This window comes from Panthera onca, chromosome B4, assembly GCF_046562875.1.
Source record: "Panthera onca isolate mPanOnc1 chromosome B4, mPanOnc1 haplotype 2, whole genome shotgun sequence".
In the NCBI taxonomy this organism is placed as follows: domain Eukaryota; kingdom Metazoa; phylum Chordata; class Mammalia; order Carnivora; family Felidae; genus Panthera; species Panthera onca.
In genome coordinates, this window is record NC_138345.1 from 79,347,521 (window position 1) to 79,369,165 (window position 21,645).

Below are 21,645 nucleotides of genomic sequence, written 5' to 3' on the forward strand. Positions count from 1 at the left end.
CTAGTACGCATGCCCGCCCCGGGGAGGGGAGACGCGGAAAAAAGGCGGAACGCTATTAAAACACACACACACACACACACACACATAACCACCCTCAGTTCGGGAAGCGATAGTGGAGGGCTCTGCTCCTCCCAGAAGGCGGTGCTGCCTGGCAGGACAAACCACGCGGAGAGTTGTGGGTCGGATAGCTCCCCTCCCGATGGAGACTCATGGAGTCAGGTGGGCGGGGGACTCCATGTCCCAGCATGCCCCGCGGCGGGCCCGACCGGCCGCGACTCGGGGCTTGGCCCCGGCCCTAGCTCGTCGGCTGTGTATTGGGGCGCGTGGAGGCTGCAGTCACGGTGGCGCCCGCGGGGACGGAGGTGGGAATGAGTGAAGAGGAGCAGGGCTCCGGCACTACCACGGGCTGCGGGCTGCCCAGGTGAGCCGCCTCGTACCGATCCCTGCCGGGAGAAAAGCGTGGCGCGGTGCGGAGGAGTTAGCGGCGCGGCCCCAGCATGCACCTGGCCTGAGGGTTGTTCCCGGCAAGCACTGGGGTAGTGGGCCGTGGTTCCCGGCATGCATCCCGGCAGTGGCCACTGCCTCCTGCTCTAAATAGTTTGGGTTGGCCCGGTTCCCAGACTGCACTTGGGGCACTGGGCTTTAATGCCCCCGACCTTCAGTGCATTTGGTGGGTACCGGGTCCCTGGCCTGCACTGTGTCAGGGGACATGCACTTGCGACCTGCACTGGGGTACAGGATCCTCTTCCCTAACCGAGACAGGAACAGTGCATTCCCCGCTTGCTCTGGGGGCAGTGGACCCTGCTTTCCCAGCCTGCATCTCTACTCCACATTGAATCCAGCTAGTGTTTGCTGTACTGTCCGGGGTCCCCTGGACCCTATGTCCCCCATGGTGTGCCTGGGTTTGATAGTGCTTGGCCAGGTGGGTGCAGAGTTGGAGGTGTGATGAGGGTCTGTGCCTCCCGCCTCCCTCAGTATAGAGCAAATGTTGACAGCCAACCCGGGCAAGACCCCGATCAGCCTTCTGCAGGAGTATGGGACCAGAATAGGGAAGACGCCCGTGTACGACCTTCTCAAAGCCGAGGGCCAAGCCCACCAGCCTAATTTCACCTTCCGGGTCACCGTTGGCGACACCAGCTGCACTGGTGAGGAAGGCTTGGGCAGCCTGTCTGGGGTGTGCATTCACAGGGCCCTACTGGCTTTGTTTCTTGGAGTCTCTTCCCAGTCGTCTTCTCTGAGGCCAGTGAGGGAAGGAGAGATTTCAGGGGGAAAAGCCACTGTCTGGATTGGGAAAACGGGTCTGTGAGGAGGTGGGTAGGACTTGGGAGAGTTGGAGGAGCAAGCAGAATGGCCACAGTGCTCTGGCAGATTGCCATCATCCTAGAGGAGAAGGGGGAGATAAACCCAAGTCCCAGTGAAGTATTTGGGGGAGTATGTGTTGGCTGCACTGGTCTCTGTTCCAGGTGCTTGACCAAATTCCCAGTTAATCTTAAACCAGTCTAATCCAGTGACGTAGATGGTAGTATCCTCATGTTGAATATGAGGAAAGTGAGACCCGGAGAGATGCAACGACTCGTGCAAGGTCCCATGCCTCGTAAGTGGCAGAGCCAGGCCTTGACTCTAGAGCCTACCCTCTTTCTACCTTTGCAGTCATCTGTCTGTATTGAGAGAAAAGAAAGTGCTTCCCAGGGGAAAGTAAGGCAGGGAAAGAATCCACACCCCAAGGTGTGTGAACTCAGGAGCAGTTTATGTCCGACATGACTTGATTTGGGGAGCTCCTGGGAAGATAAAAGCCCTTCCTTCCAGCAGCTAGTGTAACGCTTCCAGTCTTGGGCAGGGGCACCTGGTGAGTGGGGCTTGGTTGACTCCCTCCAGTTGTGAGGAGAGAGGCTGTGGGATGCTGGTTTTTCTTCTGTCCTCCCAGTGACGTCCAGTATTGCCCACGCCCCTCTCCCAGGTCAGGGCCCCAGCAAGAAGGCAGCCAAGCACAAGGCAGCTGAGGTGGCCCTCAAACACCTCAAAGGGGGGAGCATGCTGGAGCCGGCCCTGGAGGACAGCAGGTGAGGGAGGAACAGCCAAGGCTTCCTAGAGGCCCTGCCAGGAACGCAGGCCCCTGTGCGGCCACCTCCTCTGCCCAGTAGGGCTGGCCTGGTGGCACTTAGCCGCCTCAACCTGGGCCTCTCCCTGAGAGTGTCCTCTGGACGAGCTGGATGCTTCCAGGGCTCCTGCTGCTGTGAAGGATCCTTGGGGGGGGAATGTCAAAGGGCTGTGGCTGTGGTTTGGGCCCAGGCTCGGGAGGGTGTGGGGCGGAGGCTGAGGCTAGAGGGGCCACTCCCCAGCACGCCTCCTCTGTCTAGCACGTTGTCCCTCCTTCCTCCACACGTTCATTGGAGTTTGTAGCCTCCGTGTTTCTTGAGTAGGAAGAGACCCTCCTTCCCCTTCTCTCAGTCTTTTTGATCCAGTGTTTGGCAGCAAAGGATCGCTGGTGGTTAAGCTTCCCTGAGTCTTTGGCTGAAGTGGAAGAAGTTTTCTTAGGGGATGGGCAGGTCAGGAGGACCTGGGTCCCCACCCTCTACCCTCCCCCCCGCCCCCCCACCCAACACATGGGTGTGAATCAAAGGCCCCCTTCCCCTCGGGAAGTTCTTTTTCTCCCCTAGACTCTTCACTGCCTGAGGACATTCCAGTTTTTACTGCTGCAGCGGCTACGACTCCTGTTCCATCTGCTGTTCCAACCAGGTATCTTGTGTTTCCTGACTGCCTGAAGGGGGCGGGGGGGTGGGTGGGAAGGAAGGGGTCCTGGCTTTTGGTCCCCCAGCCTTTGGACTCAGGCTGGTCAGGCAGGAGCAAGTCTGAGAGTAAACAGGATGGAATAGTTGGGGACCAGCACTTGAAGAATTCGTACCAGCTGGTAAGCTCTTGGGACAGGAGGGAATTTATGATTTTTTTTTTCAACGTTTTTTATTTATTTTTGGGACAGAGAGAGACAGACCATGAACGGGGGAGGGGCAGAGAGAGAGGGAGACACAGAATCGGAAACAGGCTCCAGGCTCCGAGCCATCAGCCCAGAGCCTGATGCGGGGCTCGAACTCACGGACCGCGAGATCGTGACCTGGCTGAAGTCGGACGCTTAACCGACTGCGCCATCCAGGCGCCCCGGGAATTTATGATTTTTAAATAGCCACGTGGATGATATTTGGCCATGTCTGAGGGTCTTGCAGGCCCCATTTGCTTCTGAGTTGGTCACATGATGGTCCTGTGTGTGCGTCCCATCAGGTGCTTCCAGGGACTGGATATACAGCCCCTCTCCCACTGTCCTGGCAAGGTGATGATCTTTTGTTCCAGAAAAATCTCAGTGGGCCTGGGCCCTGGAAGAGACCTCACTTGGGTGGGAGGGGGAGGAAGCAGGCTGGATGTTTGGACAGACAGCTGCCTGCCGGGTGGGGTGTAGGGAAATGGTCATGGGGACGCCGAAGCAGGGCTTAGGACTCATGGGGAGCTGCAAAAGGGACAGCCCCAGCAGCTTTGGCCTGGACCCTTTTTCCTTCAGGAGCCCCCCCATGGAGGTGCAGCCCCCCGTCTCCCCTCAGCAGTCCGAGTGCAATCCTGTTGGCGCTCTGCAGGTGTGCCCCCATCCTCATTTCCCACGCATGCCTGTCTTCCCTTGAACCTGGGGCCATGAGGGACGGTCATGTGGGGCTCTTCCCCTGTTCTGAGGGCTTTTCCCACATCCTTTATTCCTCCTCTAACCTGGAACCTGAGGCTCCCAGGGGAGGAAGGAGAGGACGAGTCTTTTCTCACTCAGCCTTGCACACCCTTGTCTCTCCCTTCCAAGGAGCTGGTGGTGCAGAAAGGCTGGCGGTTGCCTGAGTACACGGTGACCCAAGAGTCTGGGCCGGCCCACCGCAAAGAGTTTACCATGACCTGCCGAGTGGAGCGTTTCGTTGAGATTGGTAACCGGGCAGAGGGGAGTTCTTACAGCTACTCCAGCCCCGGCCGCAGGCAGCTCCTAGCCTCTCTCTGCCAAAGCCCCGCTGTCCTGGCTGAGCCCCTGGCTCGGCTCCCTTCCTCCTGGCTTCTCCCTTGCACTCTGCCCTTTGCCCCTCTTCTGGCTGACCAGGTTCTCAGGTGCATGGCAGGTCCAGAGCTCCTCTTTCCAACTGACATCCCGTGAGGGGACCCTCAACCTTCAAGTCTGAGCTGGGTGGAAAGCACTGGGTCTGTTGACGATCATAATCCAGTAACCCTCTCCCCACACGCAGGCAGTGGCACTTCCAAAAAGCTGGCAAAGCGTAACGCGGCGGCCAAAATGCTGCTTCGAGTGCACACGGTGCCTCTGGATGCCCGGGATGGGAATGAGGCAGAGCCTGATGACGATCACTTCTCCATTGTGAGTGGTTTGTGCGGGCCAGGCACTGTGGTCCATCCTCCATGCCAGGCAGGGCCCTGGGGACATGGGCCTGTCGCTCGGGAGTGAGCCTCTTCTGGTCCCAGGCCTGCTTCTCCCCATTTTCCTACCAGACCCAGAGTTCCTTGGGCCCCCTCTCAGCCTCAGCTACAGGCCTGCCTGGTGAGTGCTGTGGGGAGCTGACCCAGCGCAGGGGCCCTGCAGCCTGCTGTTACTGGCATGAGGAAGGCTGCCTGGACCCCTGGTCCAGAGTCTAGTAGTTAGAGGGGCCAACTCAGGGAAGGCAAGCTGGATGAAGCATTCATTCTGTGGGCTTTTCCCTCCTTGGCATTGAACGTTCGGTGCCTGGGTCTCAGCTCGTGGTTGCATCTTTCTCACTGTCCCCATCTTGTCAGGGTGTGGGCTCCCGCCTGGATGGACTTCGGAACCGGGGCCCCGGCTGCACCTGGGATTCTCTGCGAAATTCAGTGGGAGAGAAGATCCTGTCCCTCCGCAGCTGCTCCCTGGGCGCCTTAGGTGCTCTGGGCCCTGCCTGCTGCAGTGTCCTCAGTGAGCTCTCTGAGGAGCAGGCCTTCCATGTCAGCTATCTGGATATTGGTATGGCTAGTGGGGAGGCCGGGGATGGTGGGGACTGAAGCAGAGCAAGTACAGATGGGCCGACGGGGGTTGGGGAGGGCATGATGGTGATGTGGATGTACCCCTCCCGGCTCTGCCTTCCCACCCAACCACGCCTCCCTCCTCTCTTTTGCTCTCCAGAGGAACTGAGCCTGAGTGGGCTCTGCCAGTGCCTGGTGGAGCTGTCCACACAGCCGGCTACCGTGTGTCACGGCTCTGCAGCGACCAGGGAGGCAGCCCGCGGCGAGGCTGCCTGCCGTGCCCTGCAGTACCTCAAGATCATGGCGGGCAGCAAATAAAGCCCCAGCCGGACTCACGGACGTGCACCCCTGCTCCCTGCCCTTCTTGCCCCCAGCCTATGTGTCTGCTCAGCTCTGGTACCCCTGGAGGTGCCATCTCTACCTCTGACACAGACTGCCTGCCTGCAGGCTCAGGAGGACATAGGGCCAGGAGCCAGGGACCCCAGGGCCTTGGCTGGCTCAAGATCTGGCCTCCTGTCACTGGTGGTGACGAGTGGGAATGAAATCAGGGGGCTCTCCTCTAGAGCCCAGAATAAACGCGCTGCCTCTTGGATTCTTACGTCTGCTCTGGTTTCTCTGACTGGTACTGATGACAAAGGAGGTTAGCACCAGATTGCCTCCCCTGTTGTGCCTCCCCACCTGGTTCCCCACACGTCCCTACACTTGCCTTTCTAGTGGCAGGAGGCTAGGTACAGTGACCTCCGGGGGCCCCACTGCCTGTGCTCCTGCGGCGCTCGGGTTTTGTGGAGATGGAGGGGGCCGTGGTTCTGGTCCCAGGGCTCTCCCTCAGCCCTTTGAAGTCTCATACAGGCAGACACATGGATTCAGAAGCTGGACAGCTTTATTTGGGGGGTAGGGGGGGAGTGGGGGGGGGGGTAAGGGAGATGCGGCACTTTCAGTTGTGAGCCTTGCACGCAAACATATCAAGGGATGATGTGTCACTTCTTCCCAAAGCGCTGAGGGGCAGCCAGGCTCCAGAACGGGGCGCTCAGCTCCTCCCTGGCTCGGGGACCCAACTGCTCACTGCTCCAGGAGCCCCGGGTATTTCTGCCAAACCTTAGAAGAGATCCATCCTCAGCTGTAGGTCCTTTCAGCCCCTCCCAGATCGCCCCCTGCCCCTTTCCTGTCCCTCTGGCCCCTGCCTTGCCCAGTGTCCCTCTCAGACTCACCTCTGGGGCTGAAACCGAAAGGCTGAGCTTCGGCCGTGTCTCTGCATGGCCTGGAGCAGGGAGTGCAGGAATGACCCAGGGGTCTGGGCCTCCTGCAGCGGGCGGGGCCTGCTGTCTTCCTCCTGTGGTACAGGGCCATCGGGGAAGGAAGATGGGCAAAGGCCTTGGATGTTTAGGTCACCAGGCAAAGGGAAGCTGAGGAGCCATTTCCTCAGATATGAGGACCCAGTGAAGACACTGGCAGCCCGAGTATCTGAACTTGGAGCTCAAGCCTCCCGCTGAGACAGAAAAATGGTGACATGGAGAGGGGGTGGTAACTTACCACGAGGATCTGCCGTCCTTCGTCTTGGCCCCCTGGTCTTTCAGCACAGCCCCAGTCTGTTAGCAGCAGCACCAGCAGCAGCACTGCTGCCCGCCTGGAATCCATCCTGCCATCTGCCCTCCTGCGGCTATACCCGCCTCTTATACCTGCTGTGCTCCGGCCCCCACCCCACAGCAGCCTGAGGGGGGATCTAGAGCAGGCAATGGAAATGCACGGCTCCATTAGGAGCCGCCTGGGACCCCCTCCCATGGCACCCCCGGGACTTCCTGCTCCCAGCCTCCGGCCCCCAACCCCTAAGCCTGGAGTTAGAGACTTTATTAGATGCATAAATCCTGTCTCCAGAGCTCAAGAAGCATCATTAATTGCAGATGTTTTGTCAGAGCCAGGCCCTGGGGGGCCTTCAAGAACCCCCGATTTCTCAATAGGTTGGAGAGCGCCAATTGATCACCTCCTCTTTCCTTCCTTAGAGAATAAAAGCATAGAGGAAGTCTTCTAAAGAAGGGCTAGGCATTTTGTCCCGGGACAGAGGGAGGAACTAAGAGCCAGGGTTAGAATTAGCCAGAATGACGGAGCCCGATCCTTGCCATGACTGTGGCTGCAGCTGGGGTCATCCAGACCATTCACACCCTTGCCTACATGGCTCTTGGGAGGGTTGAAAATGGGATCACTATTCTGAGATTTGCCTGTGGACAGAAAAGTGGGATACAGAAGGAGACTACAAGGTTTCAGAGCCCACACAGTGGGGATTGCTTCAAATCTCTGCAGACTGATCCTGTCTTCACACTAGAGAGCGCTGCTTAGGACCCGCCTCACCTGGGCTTCTGGAGCCATCCTCTGCAGTGAGGCACTGCTGCCACCCTGTGGCCACAGCTCTGCACTGTCAAGTCTGGTCATTTCCTTTTTCTGCTCTTTGAAGGGTGGTGGTTGGGGGGGGGAGAGGGGGGGGAGATGAAGGTTCCTAAGCCTCATTCTAAGGAGTCACAGAAAGGCAGGGGCAGGAAACTGGGGTTGGAATATGGCTCTGTTCACCTCCTACTAGTCACCCCATCCTCTGCCTGGCTCTGACCTGTTGGAGCAGGTGACAGGAATTCTGCCTTAGGAAAAAATCAGGAAGGGGGTCCTTCAAAGTCATCTGATACAGTTTCCCTTCTGATCCTAGAATCCCTTCTTCAACTTCCCCTGTCCCCGCCCCGTGTGGCTCTCTAGCCTGTGCTGGAGAGGTGCCATGAGGTAAAGAGTCTGTGGATCAGTCTTGGGCAAGCCATCTCTCAAAACCCACAGTCTCCTCACCGAAAAACATGGCAACGTTAAAAGGAACTACTTTCGAAGGGTGCCTGGGTGGTTGAGTTGGTTAAGCGTCTGACTTTGGCTCAGGTTATGATCTCGTGGTCCATGAGTTCAAGTCCCACGTCGGGCTTTGTGCTGACAGCTCGGAGCCTGGGGCCTGCTTCGGAGTCTGTGTCTCCCTCTCTCTCTCTGCCCCTCCCCCACTCACACTCTTTCTCTCTCTCAAAAATAAATAAACATTAAAAAAAAATGGGGCACCTGGGTGGCTCAGTCGGTTGAGCATCTGACTTTGGCTCAGGTCATGATCTCAGTTTGTGAGTTCAAGCCCCACATCGGGCTCTGTGCTGACAGCTCAGAGCCTGGAGCCTGTTTTGGATTCTGTGTCTCCCTCTCTCTCTGCCCCTCCCCAGCTCGTGCTTTCTCTCTCTCACTCTCAAAATAAATATTGAAAAAAAATTAAAAATTTTTAATAAAAGAAACTACTTTCCAGGGTGAGCATTATTTGAGATACTTTTTGTAATCCATTCGGCACAGGATCTGGCACAGAGCAAGTGTCCTCAAAACGTTAGCAGTGGTGATCCTTGCAGAGAGTCCCAGTGAATTTTCCATCTCCTGAGACAGTGGTGGGGCAGACTTATCCGTGTGCCATGCTGGCTTCCGTCTCCTGTGGCCTCCACCAGGGGTCTCAGTGTGCCCCACTAAGTCACATACTGTTGCACATCTTTCATGTGTGCAAGCCTTTCACGTATTTGATTCTTCCACTCTATTTTTTGTTAAGGGGACATCCCTCTTTTAGCAAGCCAGCTAGCAACCAATCTATAACTTTGGATAGGTAGAATAGAGCAGGTTTTGATCTGCATGTTCGAGATACTAGGTTTCTATTAATGCGGCCTCCCTCTGTAAGCTTGGTCTCACAGTTGGTCCCAAGCACAGAACCTGACACTCATCATCATCACATCTTGGAATGTCACCGCTTCTTAGAAGGGAGGAGTATCCAGTCCACGAGCAGATGGTTTTTCTGTGGGAAATGGATCCTATACCACATCAAGGCCTCTGTCTGTTCTTACCTGACAGAAGTCCAGAGGGGCAGCGTTGTGAGGGTGTGTGAGCCATTGCAGAGTGGCTCTGGGGTCAGACAGAGCCATTGTAATGCTAGCATGTGCACATCACCATGAGCCTTGAGCAAATGTCAACCTAAACCTCAGTTCATCTTAAATGAGGCATTACCAAGGGGTTGTTGTGAACAGAAAATGACTTAATGAATGCAACACATCTAGTGTTACACCCAGCACAGAGCAGCCAGTAAGTGTTTGCTACCCTGATTCTCCTAGTGTCTCTGATCATCAATTACAAGTGGATCTGAGCTGAGGCTCAATTCAGAAAAGGTCAGGTCTAGCTAACTTCCTATGTCCAGGATGGAGACAGCTATCTTCTTTGGTACGAACAGACATATTGCTGGTTCAGATCCAGACCACTGCAATAAAGTATCGCAATGAGGCAAATCAAATGAATTTTTGTTTCCCAGTGCCCGTAAAAGTTATGTTTACATTATGCTATCGCCTATTAAGTGTGCAAATGTCTAAAAAAATCATGTCCATACCTTAAATTTAAAATATTCCTGGGGCACCAGTATGGCTCAGTTGGTCAAGCATCTGACTCTTGATTTCGGCTCAGGTCATGATCTCAGAGTTCATGAGATCTAGCTCTGTCTCCAGCTCTGTGCTGACAGCGTGGAGCCTACTTGGGATTCTCTCTTAAAATAAATAAGTAAAACTTAAAACAAAGTTAAGATATTGCTAAAAAAATGCTAACAATCATCTGAGCTTTTTAGTGAATGGTAATTTTTTTTTTTCCTTAAGTAAGCTCTACACCCAGGGTGGGGCTTGAACTCAGCACCCTGAGATCAAGAGCCAATGCTGCACCTACTGAGCCAGCTAGGCCCCCTGCAAGCCGTAATCTTTTTGCTGGTAGAGGACCTGGCCTTGATGGTGATCACTGCTGACTGATCAGGCTGGTGACTGCTAAAGGGTGGGGGTGGCTGTGGCATGGCAATTTCTTAAAATAAGACAATGAAGTTTGCCGCATTCATTAGCTCTTCCTTCCATGAATGATTTCTCAGTAGTGTGCGATGCTCTTTGATAGCACTTTACCCACAGAATTTTAAAAATTAGAGACAAACCTCTCAAACTCCACCACTGCTTTATCAACTATGTTTCCGTAATATTCTCATACTCTTTTTTTTTTTTTTGAAGATTTTAATTTTAAGTAATCTTTACACCCAACATGGGGCTTGAACTCATAATCCCGAGATCAAGAGTCACCTGCTCCACCGACCGGTACTCCAGCCAGACACCCCTGTAACATCCTACCACAAATATCACATCCTTGGGTAGGCTCAAACCATCAACCTTTGGGTTAACAGCCGGACGAGCTAACCGGCCATGCTACAGAGATCCGCCCTGTAATATTCTAAATCCTTTGTCATTTCTAGTCTTGACAGCGCCTTCACCAGGAGAATCTGTCTCAAGAAACCACTTTCCGTGCTCCTCCGTAAGCAGCAGCTCCTCTGTTCAGCTTGGATCATGGGGTTACACCAATGTAGTCCCATCTTCAGGCTCCACTTCTAAGTCTAGTTCTCTGCTGCTATCTCCCCCACATCTGCACGTACTTCCTCCACTTGGATCCTGTACCTTCAATTTGTAAAAAACAAAACAAAAAATCCCCACCCTCTGCAAAGTGCAACTGAACAAGATACGCCTGCAGCTGGGATGGGTTAATTCTCCCAACTTGGGAAAGTGCCCTCCCTTCAGTCCCAGGTCTTCCAAAGCCTCACGATCTTGGCAGCTTTGGTATTTGGATTTCAGCAACTTATTTTCTCACCTTCTCTGGAAACCCATGCGCTCCAGAGCACAACACAGTGAAGACCACCACTGCCTTTCCCACTCTCCTGCAGAGACTCAGGCTTCCTACTTGCATCAGTTATACCAAACACCAACCACAAACAGCTTCTAAGTCACTTCTCTTCTACCTGGAAGCCCTCAGAGACACCTGCTATCTCCTGGTCAAGTTCTGTAGCCTGGCTCCCTCTTCCTCATTTGTGCTAATTATCTAAGGATACATAAACATGAGCAATTACTAGTGACTGCCCTGCCCCTTGCCAGTTCCTGGCTATTATCTGTTTTTCTTGTGAACTCTTACCTGCTTTTAAATAAGCTCCACCCCTCACTTCCAGATCAACCTCTTCCCCACATCTTGAACTCCTGTGTGTGTGTTTGTGTGTGCACTCCCCTAGTCATGCTGGGAACTTTCTGAGAGTAGGGCTTGCTTTTGTTTTTTATTGTTGGGAGGAAGGTGGGGAAAAACACTGAAAGATAAGAGGCCACTTGCCTTCAGACACCCGACCATCCCCCATCCACATAAAGCACACAAGTTCTACAGCAAAGGCTCCCATAATGTGGAGGCCCTTGTGCCCATGGCAGTGCACAGATGTGAGCCCCTGTCTCTACGCCTTCTTTTGTCTTTATGTGATTGATATAAACCACCTACCTTCTCTAGGCTGTGTCTTCCCTGCATCAAAAGGAGGGATAAGAATCTCTGCTCCTTCTGTCCTAAAAAACGGGAGAGTGAGGAAAAGCACAGACATGAAAGCCCAAGGAGTTCCCAGAGAATAGTGGCCAATGAGACTTGTAGATCAGAGTACCGAAGCATTAGACATAACAGTGGTTCTCTTTGATAGTTTAATGTTATATTTGCAGCATAAATAAGGCACAGTATATGTCAGGGCAAGGGGGAGCAGGAGAAGGCATGGCTGGGGGGAGAACTGCTGGGTGGTAAGGGGCGGGGGACGGAAGAAGGCACGGTTAGGGAGAACAGAGTGAAGCCTCTGTCTCAGCCCCGTCCTGGGAGATCGTGAGAGCCTGCTCACAGGGATCATGCCGAGTCGGGTGGCAGGGAAAGGGAGAAGACGGGTTTTGTAACAGAACAGCCCGTAGCACTGCATCCTCCCACCTGTCAAAGTCCGCCACTGGGGACTGGGGAGACCCAGACCCAGAGTCGAGCTCCTTGACGGGATGGAGAGGGGCTGCTACATGTCAAAGGTACACAGATGAACAGAGATATAACCATAGATACACACCACTTTCTTTCAACTGACACTATGTCAGGAGGCTGCAGCCTCCACGGTTGGGGCTGGAGGCTCATCTCCCTGCTGGAAAGGGGTGTGTGTGTGTGTGTGTGTGTGTGTGTGTGTGTGTGTTACAGGACAGCTAGAGCTCCAGCCCGTCCTTCCCGTAACAAAGACTGTGGAGTGACCAGTTTGCAAGGGAATATGCGACAATTCCTGTCCAGACCAAGGCAGGACAGGTTTTGGGAAGAAGTAGAAGGAACTCAAACCTAGATTTTGAGATGAATGACGTGGTTGTTGTTTTAATGGGGGTGGAGGGAGGTACTGGAGGAAGTGGAAAAATGTGTTAGTGCTAAGGCAGAGGATGGTACTTAAAATATCCCTGACACCCTACAAGGATTTTCCAGCTTGCCCCTAAGGCAATGGTTCTCACACTTTAGTGTGCGTTAGAATCATGTGGAGTGCTTGTTAGAGCCCAGCCCAGTTCAGTTTCCCATTCAATAGGTCTGTGGTGGGGCCCAAATGTGCATTTCTAACAAGCTCCCAGATACTGGTGCTGCTGCTACTGAGCCTGGACCACATCCTGAGAACCACCGCCCTAAGGGAAGGTCAATGAAACTAGTGCTCATAGCCATTTCTTACAGCTAAAACATCACCCACCAGTAGCTAATGTTGATGATAGCTCTGTGCTACCAGCCCCCCATTAAAAAAATAAAATAAACCCTAGCAGCTACAATACAAACCTGCATCTACAAAGGACACAGCTGCCTTAGCCTGCCTTATTCTCCCCAGCCTTTTCTCATTCTGGGGGTAGGACTTTACCCCAAGGAGAGACAAATGAACTGGTAATGGGGTGGGAATAGTGGCCAGTAGCCACTTAACTCTCATTCCTGCTGGGTCACCACTCTGAGGTGAGTGGGTGGGGATTTATGTCTGTGTGTACATGCATGTATGCGAACACACAGAGAAATCAGGTTTATACAGTGAGGGGGATGATTAAAGTTGTGGGGGGCTGAAGCAGGATGGGGGAATCCTCTAATCTGCCTTGGGGTCCTCACCTGTCCCATTCCCCCCTCCACCCCTGTCAAACAAAAGTCTAAAGAAAGCGGAAAGAGCATTATCAACAAAGGCATATGTGATATAACTAGGAGGACTGGATTCTAAACGGACTGGTTATGAAATTAAAAAAAAAAAAAAAAGAATACATTTCCTTCCTGTGTATACAATGTACAATATTAATGAAAAATAATGATTTGGGGATGGCAAGGAAGTCATGAAAGAAAGGGGGGACTCTCAGGGGAAGGGGGCTGTCGCAGGGCTAGCACCTTTGAAGGAGCCTCTCAGTGTGGAGCAAGGGAGCCTTAGAAACCACAGGAGGAGTATTTTGGTGTCTGCTTGGTGGTTCAGGCTGTAGACAGGGCATGGTTATGGTTAAGTACCCCGTCAACCAGGATAGGTAGTGCTGGAGGGCAGTGAATCAGGAAAAGAGTTAAGAATGGCAGAACAGGCATAGGGAAGGCGGCAAGGTGAGTGAGGTTAGCTCGTCTCCTATTTACCACTACCAAGAGTAGAGGGTCTAGTGCTTAGGACCACGGAGAGGAGTGGAGGCTGAAGGAAGCCAGATTTGGGGTGTACAACCAACAGGGAAAGAGCAAGTAAAGGAGGGCCTAGTTTTTCCCTCTCTAGCAGTGAGGGAAGTTTTCTCAGGCTTTGCAACTCTGAGCAAGCCTTCTTTTAAAGGAATAGGGCAAAAGTCTGCAGACCTGAAGACCTGGTCTGGTACCTTTCTCTATGGCCTTGGTTATCTATCAGCTGTGTCTCCGGAATGAGGTGGGAGGCCTGAATCTTGTGTTTGCTTAGAGTCCCAAGGCATCCACACTCTCAGCTCCTCTCACAAAGTATCCTCCCTTGGGCTCCTAGAAAGGCCACGGTCATTAAGAAAGGGCGAAGTGACGCCCTCCACGACGCTTGGTTCTGGTCCAGATGCGTCTGGAAAGCAAAGGGCAAGGGAGAGTGGCCACACGGCTGGCAGCAATAACAAGTGAGTATAAGTGACATTCCCCTTAACTATGAGAGAGTCTCAGGATAACCAACTGCCCTGCTTTCTCAGTGAGGCCAAGGACCAGCTAAAGAGCTATCTGGAGGGTTCTATCCTGTCCCTTCCTACTGCTTCACCAGTAAGGTTCTGGCAATCCCCTCATTTAGGCCCCAATAAGAACTTCCCACCGATGACAATGAGGTAAGGGCTCGAGGGAAGGAGACATGGGGACTAAGAGACCCTCTAAATAAACTAGCTGTCCTACATGGGGACAGACGGGTACGACTCAAACTTCCTCCACAGCCAAACAGTGAGGCAGGGCACGTATGCAGTGACAAATGGATTCTTAACTTGAAAAACACTAGAATGAAGGGGGAAGAAAAACAGTCCAGGGTCTTGTGAAGGCTCCTTAGGAGCCATAAACTCAGTCAAGCTTTAGGGCAAGGCTGCTGGTGGGAAATCAAGAGGATAAAAAATGAAACACAACTAAAGCAGAAGAAAGTCCCAGGGAACAGCCATCAAAAGGAAAAGTCCTGAGTACAAGTTACGGCTGTGAACTGTGGAAGGCAAGTGCAGTCCCTGGAGGTGGGGACTTGTATCCCGACCATCTGCCAGGCCATTTGCTAGTCTGAGTCACCTCGGGGGCTGTTCCTGTTGGGTCCCGGGTGGTAGAGGATGAGAAAACTGTGTTTTCTCTTCCTTCTCTTTACCAGGTGTGTCGTGTTCAGCACTGGTTCTGAAAAGCAGGAGGGGAAAGGAAAAACAAATGCAGCAGAACAAGTCACCTGACTGGCTCACCAGTACAGCACTCTGGGAAGACGGGAATCTCGTAGCTTAGGTTTCCTCATTCCCCCATGACAGCCAATTCTGGGAAACAAACTAAGGAAGGAAGCTGGCAGTTATTTTGCACGTATGTTTAAGATGGAGGTAGGAGAGAGGGAGAAAAGGGCATTCTTGGCTTGGGCAGATGGCAGAAGGTGGCTCTGGGACAATTGGAAGGGATTCATACTGACAGGCTATTAAAGCTGACCTATCTATCCACAGGCCTCTGGCTTTGGATCACTTCCTGTGGCCCTGGTAGAAATTGCATAGTTCAGAGCCAAAGGAAGATCAGAAGTCTTAATGGGGAAGAAAGAGGGACAAGAGGGATGAATTTCTCCCCCTGCAACCTAACGCCTCAAAGTAAGAATGGCTGAGAGCAATAGTCACCAATTTCCCCGGGCAGGCCAGACCTTCCCCAAGCAGGGCTGTTCTGCTGAGATCAGTACTGCACCTTCTCTCTCTTGCCTCTCCCCATGTTACCTGACCCTCGAGAAAACCCACTCAGGACCCTGGCTCTGATGTCTCAGAGTCCTGGGGCTGGGCCTTTGGGGATGCATTGCATCTAGGGGGCATCTAGTTCCAGGAGGCTGCATCGGAAGAAGCGAGACAGAGGCAGGACACAGACGCGGACAAAGAGGGAGATACAGGAGCGGACAGACGACCAAATGGAATATGTGTGCTTTGGCCAGTAAACTCTTGTAAAACATAAAGACTCAATTTAGTAACCTGATAGAATGAGCTTTAAACTATACTGTTCCTGCCTGCCCTAATGATAACTGCAGGAGGGTGGACTGGGGAGGCAGGGAATCAGCTAGTCACACTCGGGGCACTTTCCCTTTTCACTAACAAGCAAGAGCTAATAAGGCCACACAAGATGATCTTGCCAAGGCTTACTGGGAGGTGGAAAAGGCCCCACCTGGAGACCGGGAAAACTCAAGACACAAAAAATGAGGTACCCAAATAGCTCTAGAAATAGTTGAAAAAGGATTAGAATTCTTGGGGTTTGTTTCTTTTTGCTCTGTTTTTGTTTTTGAGTGTTTTTTTGTTTTTGTTTTTTTTTTTTTTTGGTGGCAGGTAGGGAGGACTAAAGTTTATGGAAGAGCTGGAAAATACTGCTAATTCATGTATCAAAGGTAACTTTACATTCGCCATAAGTGAATGTTTTAACTAGACTTCAGGAAGGGGAAAAGGGGATAAAATAAGCAGCTAATGGGAGACAAAGTCCTGAGCCTATGGGGTGGCTGAGGCGGGCCAGCAGGTGACCTGCCATCAACACTAGCCTCCCTCTACCTAGCAGGAGGTGGCGTGCTGCTAAGGAACAGGAAGCCATGGCTTCATGGGAAGAGAGGCAACTGAGAAACCCAAAACCTAGAAGTGCAAGGGTTAGTGTTAAGAGACAGGTACACATGCACAGGCTGGGGTGATTGTTCGGACCATCTGGAAAGGCCTTTGGCTGTAGGTACATCAGAAACTGCCCCCTTAGGGGATGATCTATGTGGCTCCGGGGCTGGGAGGCTCCTAGTACAGGTGTCAATGTACACGACCATGTGGCTGAAGAGAAAAGCCCCACATCTGTCCGTTACTCACAACACACAATCTTTCCCTCATACCGCCACGTCCAAGGCAGATGGAGGGGATAAGATGACATCTCTCTTGGCTCTCGGGTGGGCGAGCTCTGGCTAGGGACCTCTCCACCAGGGGAGGCATCATCTGCCCGCAGACTGGGACTGTGGGGTCATGATCACATGCGACTGTATCGGCATGCTCAGTTCTGTCCTTTGGCTGGCCATCTGAGTGAGAACCGAGGTGGCCACAGCTTCAGCTGCAGAGCGAACACTGAGGCCATTGCTGGGGGCTGTTGCTGAGCTGTGTTGAATCACAGGGGCTGGAGAACCCGTGGGCTCTGAGCTTTCCTTGGGGCTTTCTGCCAGGGAGGAAGGCAAAGAGCAGAGAGCAAGTGGTTAGAAAACAACATGGACAAACAAGCAGGACTACCTTGTGCCACAGTTCTAAAGGAGCCCAAAAGAAAAGGAAGCCCATCATTTCAGGAGGAAGCTTCCCAGAATACTGGCTTCTAAGCCATGGAGGGGCTAGGAAATGGGAAGTTGTGAGATGGGCAGCAAGAACTAGGCCCACATTAATCTACCTATCCTAGTAAAGCAGACACCTCAACATGTTAATTACACCATCTGGCTTCTAGGTCTTTGTGTAGTTCATTACCCCTATTGGAACATTCTTCCTTTATCCATGTCTTTAAAGGTGCTTTAAAATAGATCGCTTGTTTTAGCTATCCTGATTAATTCCCACAAGAATTTAATTGTTCCATTATTTTTTATGTTCCTTTAGTAACCAGTTGCACCACAGGTGAGCCTGATAAATATCACGCTGCACTCAGATGACGTTATGACCAGTCCTGGGCCAAGGTTCAGTTAATACAACAAACTACAAAGAGGCCTGTTGGACCCTCCTGACTATCAATTAGCTAGGCATTAATGACTTCAAACACGTATTATGAGCTATGCCACGTCACCTAAAGTGACGATAAACACAGAGCTGAGCTGCACACAGAGGTGACTCCATGTTGTTCTTCAGTCGAGTTTTACTAAACGTCACATAACCTCTACGGCTGCTTAAACAGAGATGTATGCAATAAACATGGGCAAACTAGTAAGAGTTGGTTGTATTTTTCATTGTCCGAGTCTTCTTTCAGGATTCAAATATAACCCCCTCTGTGGAGCCTTCTTTGTTGCACTCATGAAATTAACTATTTCATCGCTTGGGCTTTCAGAGAGCACATTCATCTATTCCATCGATTCATCATTTTTACCAAGCATCCTGTGTGCCAGCACTGGGGTATATAATGAATAAACCAGGAGGCCTGTCCTCAGGAAGCTCCCACTCTAGGGGCTGTGTGAGTCGGTTAGCTGCACTTACCTTATTCACATGTTGAAATGTTTATCTCCTCATAACTCTGAGTTTCTCAGAGGCGGAGACAGTGTGTCATTTATCCTTTGTTAAATACCTACCACGGTGTCTACACCACACAGCAGGAACTAAATACAGCTTTGGAAATAAGTAGTTTAATGGCTCAACTACCTCTTAAAAGTTCTTGCAAGGATTGAGTAGAAAACTTACTGTATATATATTTTTCATACTGATGAATACTCAGTCCTTGCCTTCCTTACCCCATCAAAGAGGATTTGAAATAGTTGATCAATGAACTTGTTGAACCATTTTCTTACTATGGTTTCCAGAACACCACACCCACTACTCAGCTCATTTTCCTCCCGCCTTCTTGGTGGCTCATTCTGCTTCATCTGTGGGTTTCTTCTCCTTTCTCTGACCTCTAAATGTTGGAAGTACCCCAGGGCTCGGTCCTGCAACTACTTTTCTCTCTCTGTCTGTGCTCTTTTGGTAACAGGAACATTTCATCCGGTTTTGTGGCTTTAAAAGCTAACTACATGCTGCTGACTCCCCAAGTTATATCTTCAGCCTTTCCTCTGAACTGCAGGACCACATAACCAGCTTCCACTTGACACCTCCATCTGCAAGCCTAGTCAGCTTCTTAAGCTCAGCTTGTCCAAATCTGAGCTCCAGATACACTCCTAATCCATTTCTTTCTATACTTCCCTCTACTTCCAATTCATTGCAGCTCCATTCTGGCAGCTGCCCAGGCCAAAACTTTTGGTGCAATTTTTGATTCTTTTCACAAATACACCACTCCATCTGGCCCATTATCAAACTCTGTCGCTCTAACTGCAGAACACACCCTGAGTTCACCCTCTTCTCCCCACTTTCGCTACCACCGTCCTGGTCCAAGGCTCGGTCATCTCTTGCTCATAGGACTGCAACAGCCTCCTAAATGGACTGCCTGCTCCTGCCTGTGCGCTCCTGCACACTCCAAAAGAGTGATCCTGTTCAAACAGATCGGATCAGTCATGTCACGCCTCTTCTAAAAACCCTCGAATGGTCCCCAACAGAGAGTAAAGGCTGAGGTCCTCACTACGACCAAGGAGGCTCTATGCAGAACTGTTCCCATTAGCTCCCCTACTTCATCTCCAACTACTCTCCACCCCCCACTCTCTCCAATCCAGCCACACTGGCCTTCCTGATGCTCCTACTTTGGGTCTTTGCAACTGCGATCCCTCCTATTGGCAGTACTTTTTGCCCTTATACAAATGCATAGCCAGCTCCCTCACTTCCTTTTTTTTTATATAAATTTTTTTAATGTTTATTTATTTTTGAGAGAGAGAGAGAGAGAGAGAGAGAGAGAGAGAGAGGCAGAGAGACAGGAAGACAGAATCTAAAGCAGGCTCCAGCCTCCGAGCTAGTCAGCACAGAGTCCGATGCGGGGCTCAAACTCGTCAACTGCGAGATCATGACCTCAGCCGAAGTCAGACGCTCAACCGACTGAGCCACCCAGGCACCCCTCCCTCACTTCCTTAAGTGTCTTTATTCAAAAGCCACCTCATCTGAAATTGCAACCCTGCTGCCAACATTTCATATTCCTCTTCCTGTTTTATTTTTTCTTCCAAGCATTTACTCTTACCTAACATACCATATATTGTACCTATTTATCTCGCTTGTTGTCTGTCTTGCCTACTAAAATATAAGCCCCTCAAGGGTAGGGATTTTAATCTAATATTTGGTTTCCTATTATATCCTCAGCATATAAAACAGTGCCTGGCACAGAAGAGGCTCAATCAATACCTGCTTAATGAATGAGTGTATCCTGAAGTACATATTAAAATTAAAATTTAAGTAGAGACGCTTAAAATGAGTGATGTGGTTACTCTTTTTCTATGGGAACACATCTCTGAAATAATAAAGACAGTTAGTGGAAAAATAATTCAATATATCAAAAGTTGACAGCCAAAATTTCTATGAATTTGTTAAATTTGCAAAGGAGATTTATTTGCTTTCACTGTCCATGAGCAAAGTATTCACAGTAATTTTAATCTCAGGACTGCGCTTGTCCTGAGCACGACGCTATGACCGTTTCTTTCTAGCACTGTTCTATGTGTGCACATAGGTTACAAACTCAAACCACCATCAGCCCATCATTAGGAAGATAAAATATACCCCCATATCACAATGCTTAACAAATGCCAATGCATCATCTGCTGTTTATATTCTCTTGAGGCCCAGATAGTGTCTTTGACATAAGAAAGAGCTAGATGTGAATCTTGCCTCTGCCACTTCCCCAACTGTGTAACCTCAGGTACATGACTATTCTGAGTTCGGTCTTCTAATGTATAAATGGGGGCAAGATCCATTTCATGAGAGAACTGGGCAGATGGTAGAGTGCCTAACACAAAGTAGGCACCCAATCAATAGTGCTACCCTTTATCTCCAACTATGATAACTCTATATGGTTCAGAAAAAAGTTATTTTGTAGGACTGGCTGTTCCAGAAAGGCTGTTTGTTCACTTATTAGTCTGGATCCCCCAGAACATTCAGAATGGGTTTACAAAATTATAAACAGTTCAGATACGCAGCACATGCAGTTTACTGACTGACCAACCTTGCTTTGGTTGTGAGTCACTCACCTAAATAGCCTTGGGTCTTTTTCTGTAGTGCAGTGACTGGGCAGTCTTTATGAGCTAACAGTAGCTGTTTCAACTGAGCCACCTCATTGCGTAGTAACGTGACTTCATTCTAAAGAGGGAGGGAAGATAAAGGTATCAAGAAAATTCATCCTCTACCCTTGAGCCCCCAGCAGCTGTCCCCACAGTAAGGACAGAATGCTGCCTGGATTTTCTCCCCTGAGTCTGGGAGACTCCTGATCCAGCAAGGCTTCAGACAGCTCAGGGCCAGTACAGTCATGAATTCGACGGCAGGAGCTGCTTACAGTGAAAAGTAGGGATTTATAATAGAAACATTACTCCTATTTAGGATAGATATAATCAAACCAAAATTAATAATGCATATGTCCTTTGACTAAGAAAGCCTACTTCCAGGAATCTATTTAACAGAACTACCTACTCAACAGCATGCAATGTTTACTCCAGCATTGCTGTTCTGGCAAAAAAAATTAGAGATACTATAAATATCCATACTTTATAATATAACCACACTATAGAATACACTACTATACGGCTATTTAAAAAAATGAAGTAGATCCTCTGTAGACATGGCCAGTTCTCCAGGAGATACCATTATCCTATTTAAGTTAAGACAAACACACAGTCCCTCCCTGACCACCCCACAAAAAATATAAATGAAAAAATACTTAGAAATACATAAATGTCTGGTATGGGCACACCAAACTTATCCACAGGAAAAAATAATACTGAAGAGGAACTTTGGTTTTGTTCTGTATCTTTGTGCGTGCATGTGTGTATACATACATATATATATATATATATATATATATATATATATATATATATATATATACATACACATTCGTACACTACCTTTGTATTGAAATCTTTTAATTAGTAAGTAATCAAAAGAAGGAATAGTAATATTCAAGAAAATACCTGGATTATAATTTTTCTATTTGTGCTTGTGTGGCTTTTTCTTTCTTTTATTAAGCTGCATTATCTGGGGCAAATACATTTCCCTTTGGGTGTTCCACAACCCCAGTCAGTTTCTACTGATGACCTAAAAGAGTACCCTGGGGCAATTAATCCAATTCTCTTTATCCAAATGGGTCTATGGTTGATTCAGACTGCAGCAGCAGGTCTGGGAGTAGATGGTTAAATGTCTTTTCTAGTCCCTGGGGAAGGTATTTTAATTTTGACGGTTAAGAGCTTCTTTCTGCACTTCCTGGCACATCTTCTGGATCTGTCCTAATCTGAAGAATCATCATCTTTTATGATACTGTTTCACTTTTTTC

General features: G+C 50.4%; 3 protein-coding genes across 7 annotated transcripts in view; 1 reads left to right on the plus strand and 2 right to left on the minus strand.

The window, feature by feature from the left end:
- The first annotated feature begins 109 nt into the window (after positions 1-109).
- On the plus strand, positions 110-5,599 carry TARBP2 (TARBP2 subunit of RISC loading complex). 2 transcript variants are annotated; one of them, XM_078449826.2, is made up of 9 exons: positions 110-421; positions 976-1,145; positions 1,958-2,060; positions 2,641-2,736; positions 3,548-3,620; positions 3,833-3,950; positions 4,260-4,387; positions 4,801-5,002; positions 5,162-5,599. In XM_078449826.2, exons 1-9 carry the CDS (start codon positions 369-371, stop codon positions 5,317-5,319), a joined length of 1,101 nt encoding a protein of 366 aa, XP_078305952.1. In that variant the 5' UTR covers positions 110-368; the 3' UTR covers positions 5,320-5,599. The 2 variants fall into 2 exon arrangements, with proteins under 2 accessions (XP_078305952.1, XP_078305953.1); XM_078449827.1 differs by lacking the exon at positions 110-421 and adding an exon at positions 540-670.
- Positions 5,600-5,863: 264 nt separating this feature from the next.
- Positions 5,864-7,331, minus strand: NPFF (neuropeptide FF-amide peptide precursor). The gene is made up of 3 exons (XM_078449828.2): positions 6,535-7,331; positions 6,210-6,331; positions 5,864-6,096 (listed from the first exon to the last, which is right to left on the minus strand). The coding sequence occupies exons 1-3, from the start codon at positions 6,856-6,858 to the stop codon at positions 5,979-5,981; spliced, it is 564 nt and encodes a 187-aa protein (XP_078305954.1). The 5' UTR covers positions 6,859-7,331; the 3' UTR covers positions 5,864-5,978.
- Positions 7,332-7,448: 117 nt separating this feature from the next.
- ATF7 (activating transcription factor 7) overlaps positions 7,449-21,645 on the minus strand; it is an 88,426-nt gene continuing 74,229 nt past the window's right edge. For 3 of the 4 annotated variants that reach the window (XM_060657437.3, XM_078449824.2, XM_078449825.2), the window contains exons 11-12: positions 20,351-20,459; positions 11,542-16,725 (exon numbers count right to left, since the gene is read on the minus strand). In XM_060657437.3, the coding sequence (XP_060513420.1) occupies positions 16,508-16,725; positions 20,351-20,459 (327 nt within the window). In that variant the 3' untranslated portion in view covers positions 11,542-16,507. Of the gene's footprint in view, positions 11,427-11,541; positions 16,726-20,350; positions 20,460-21,645 lie in introns of those variants that run through there. The other variant, XM_060657438.2, reaches the window with a different exon arrangement.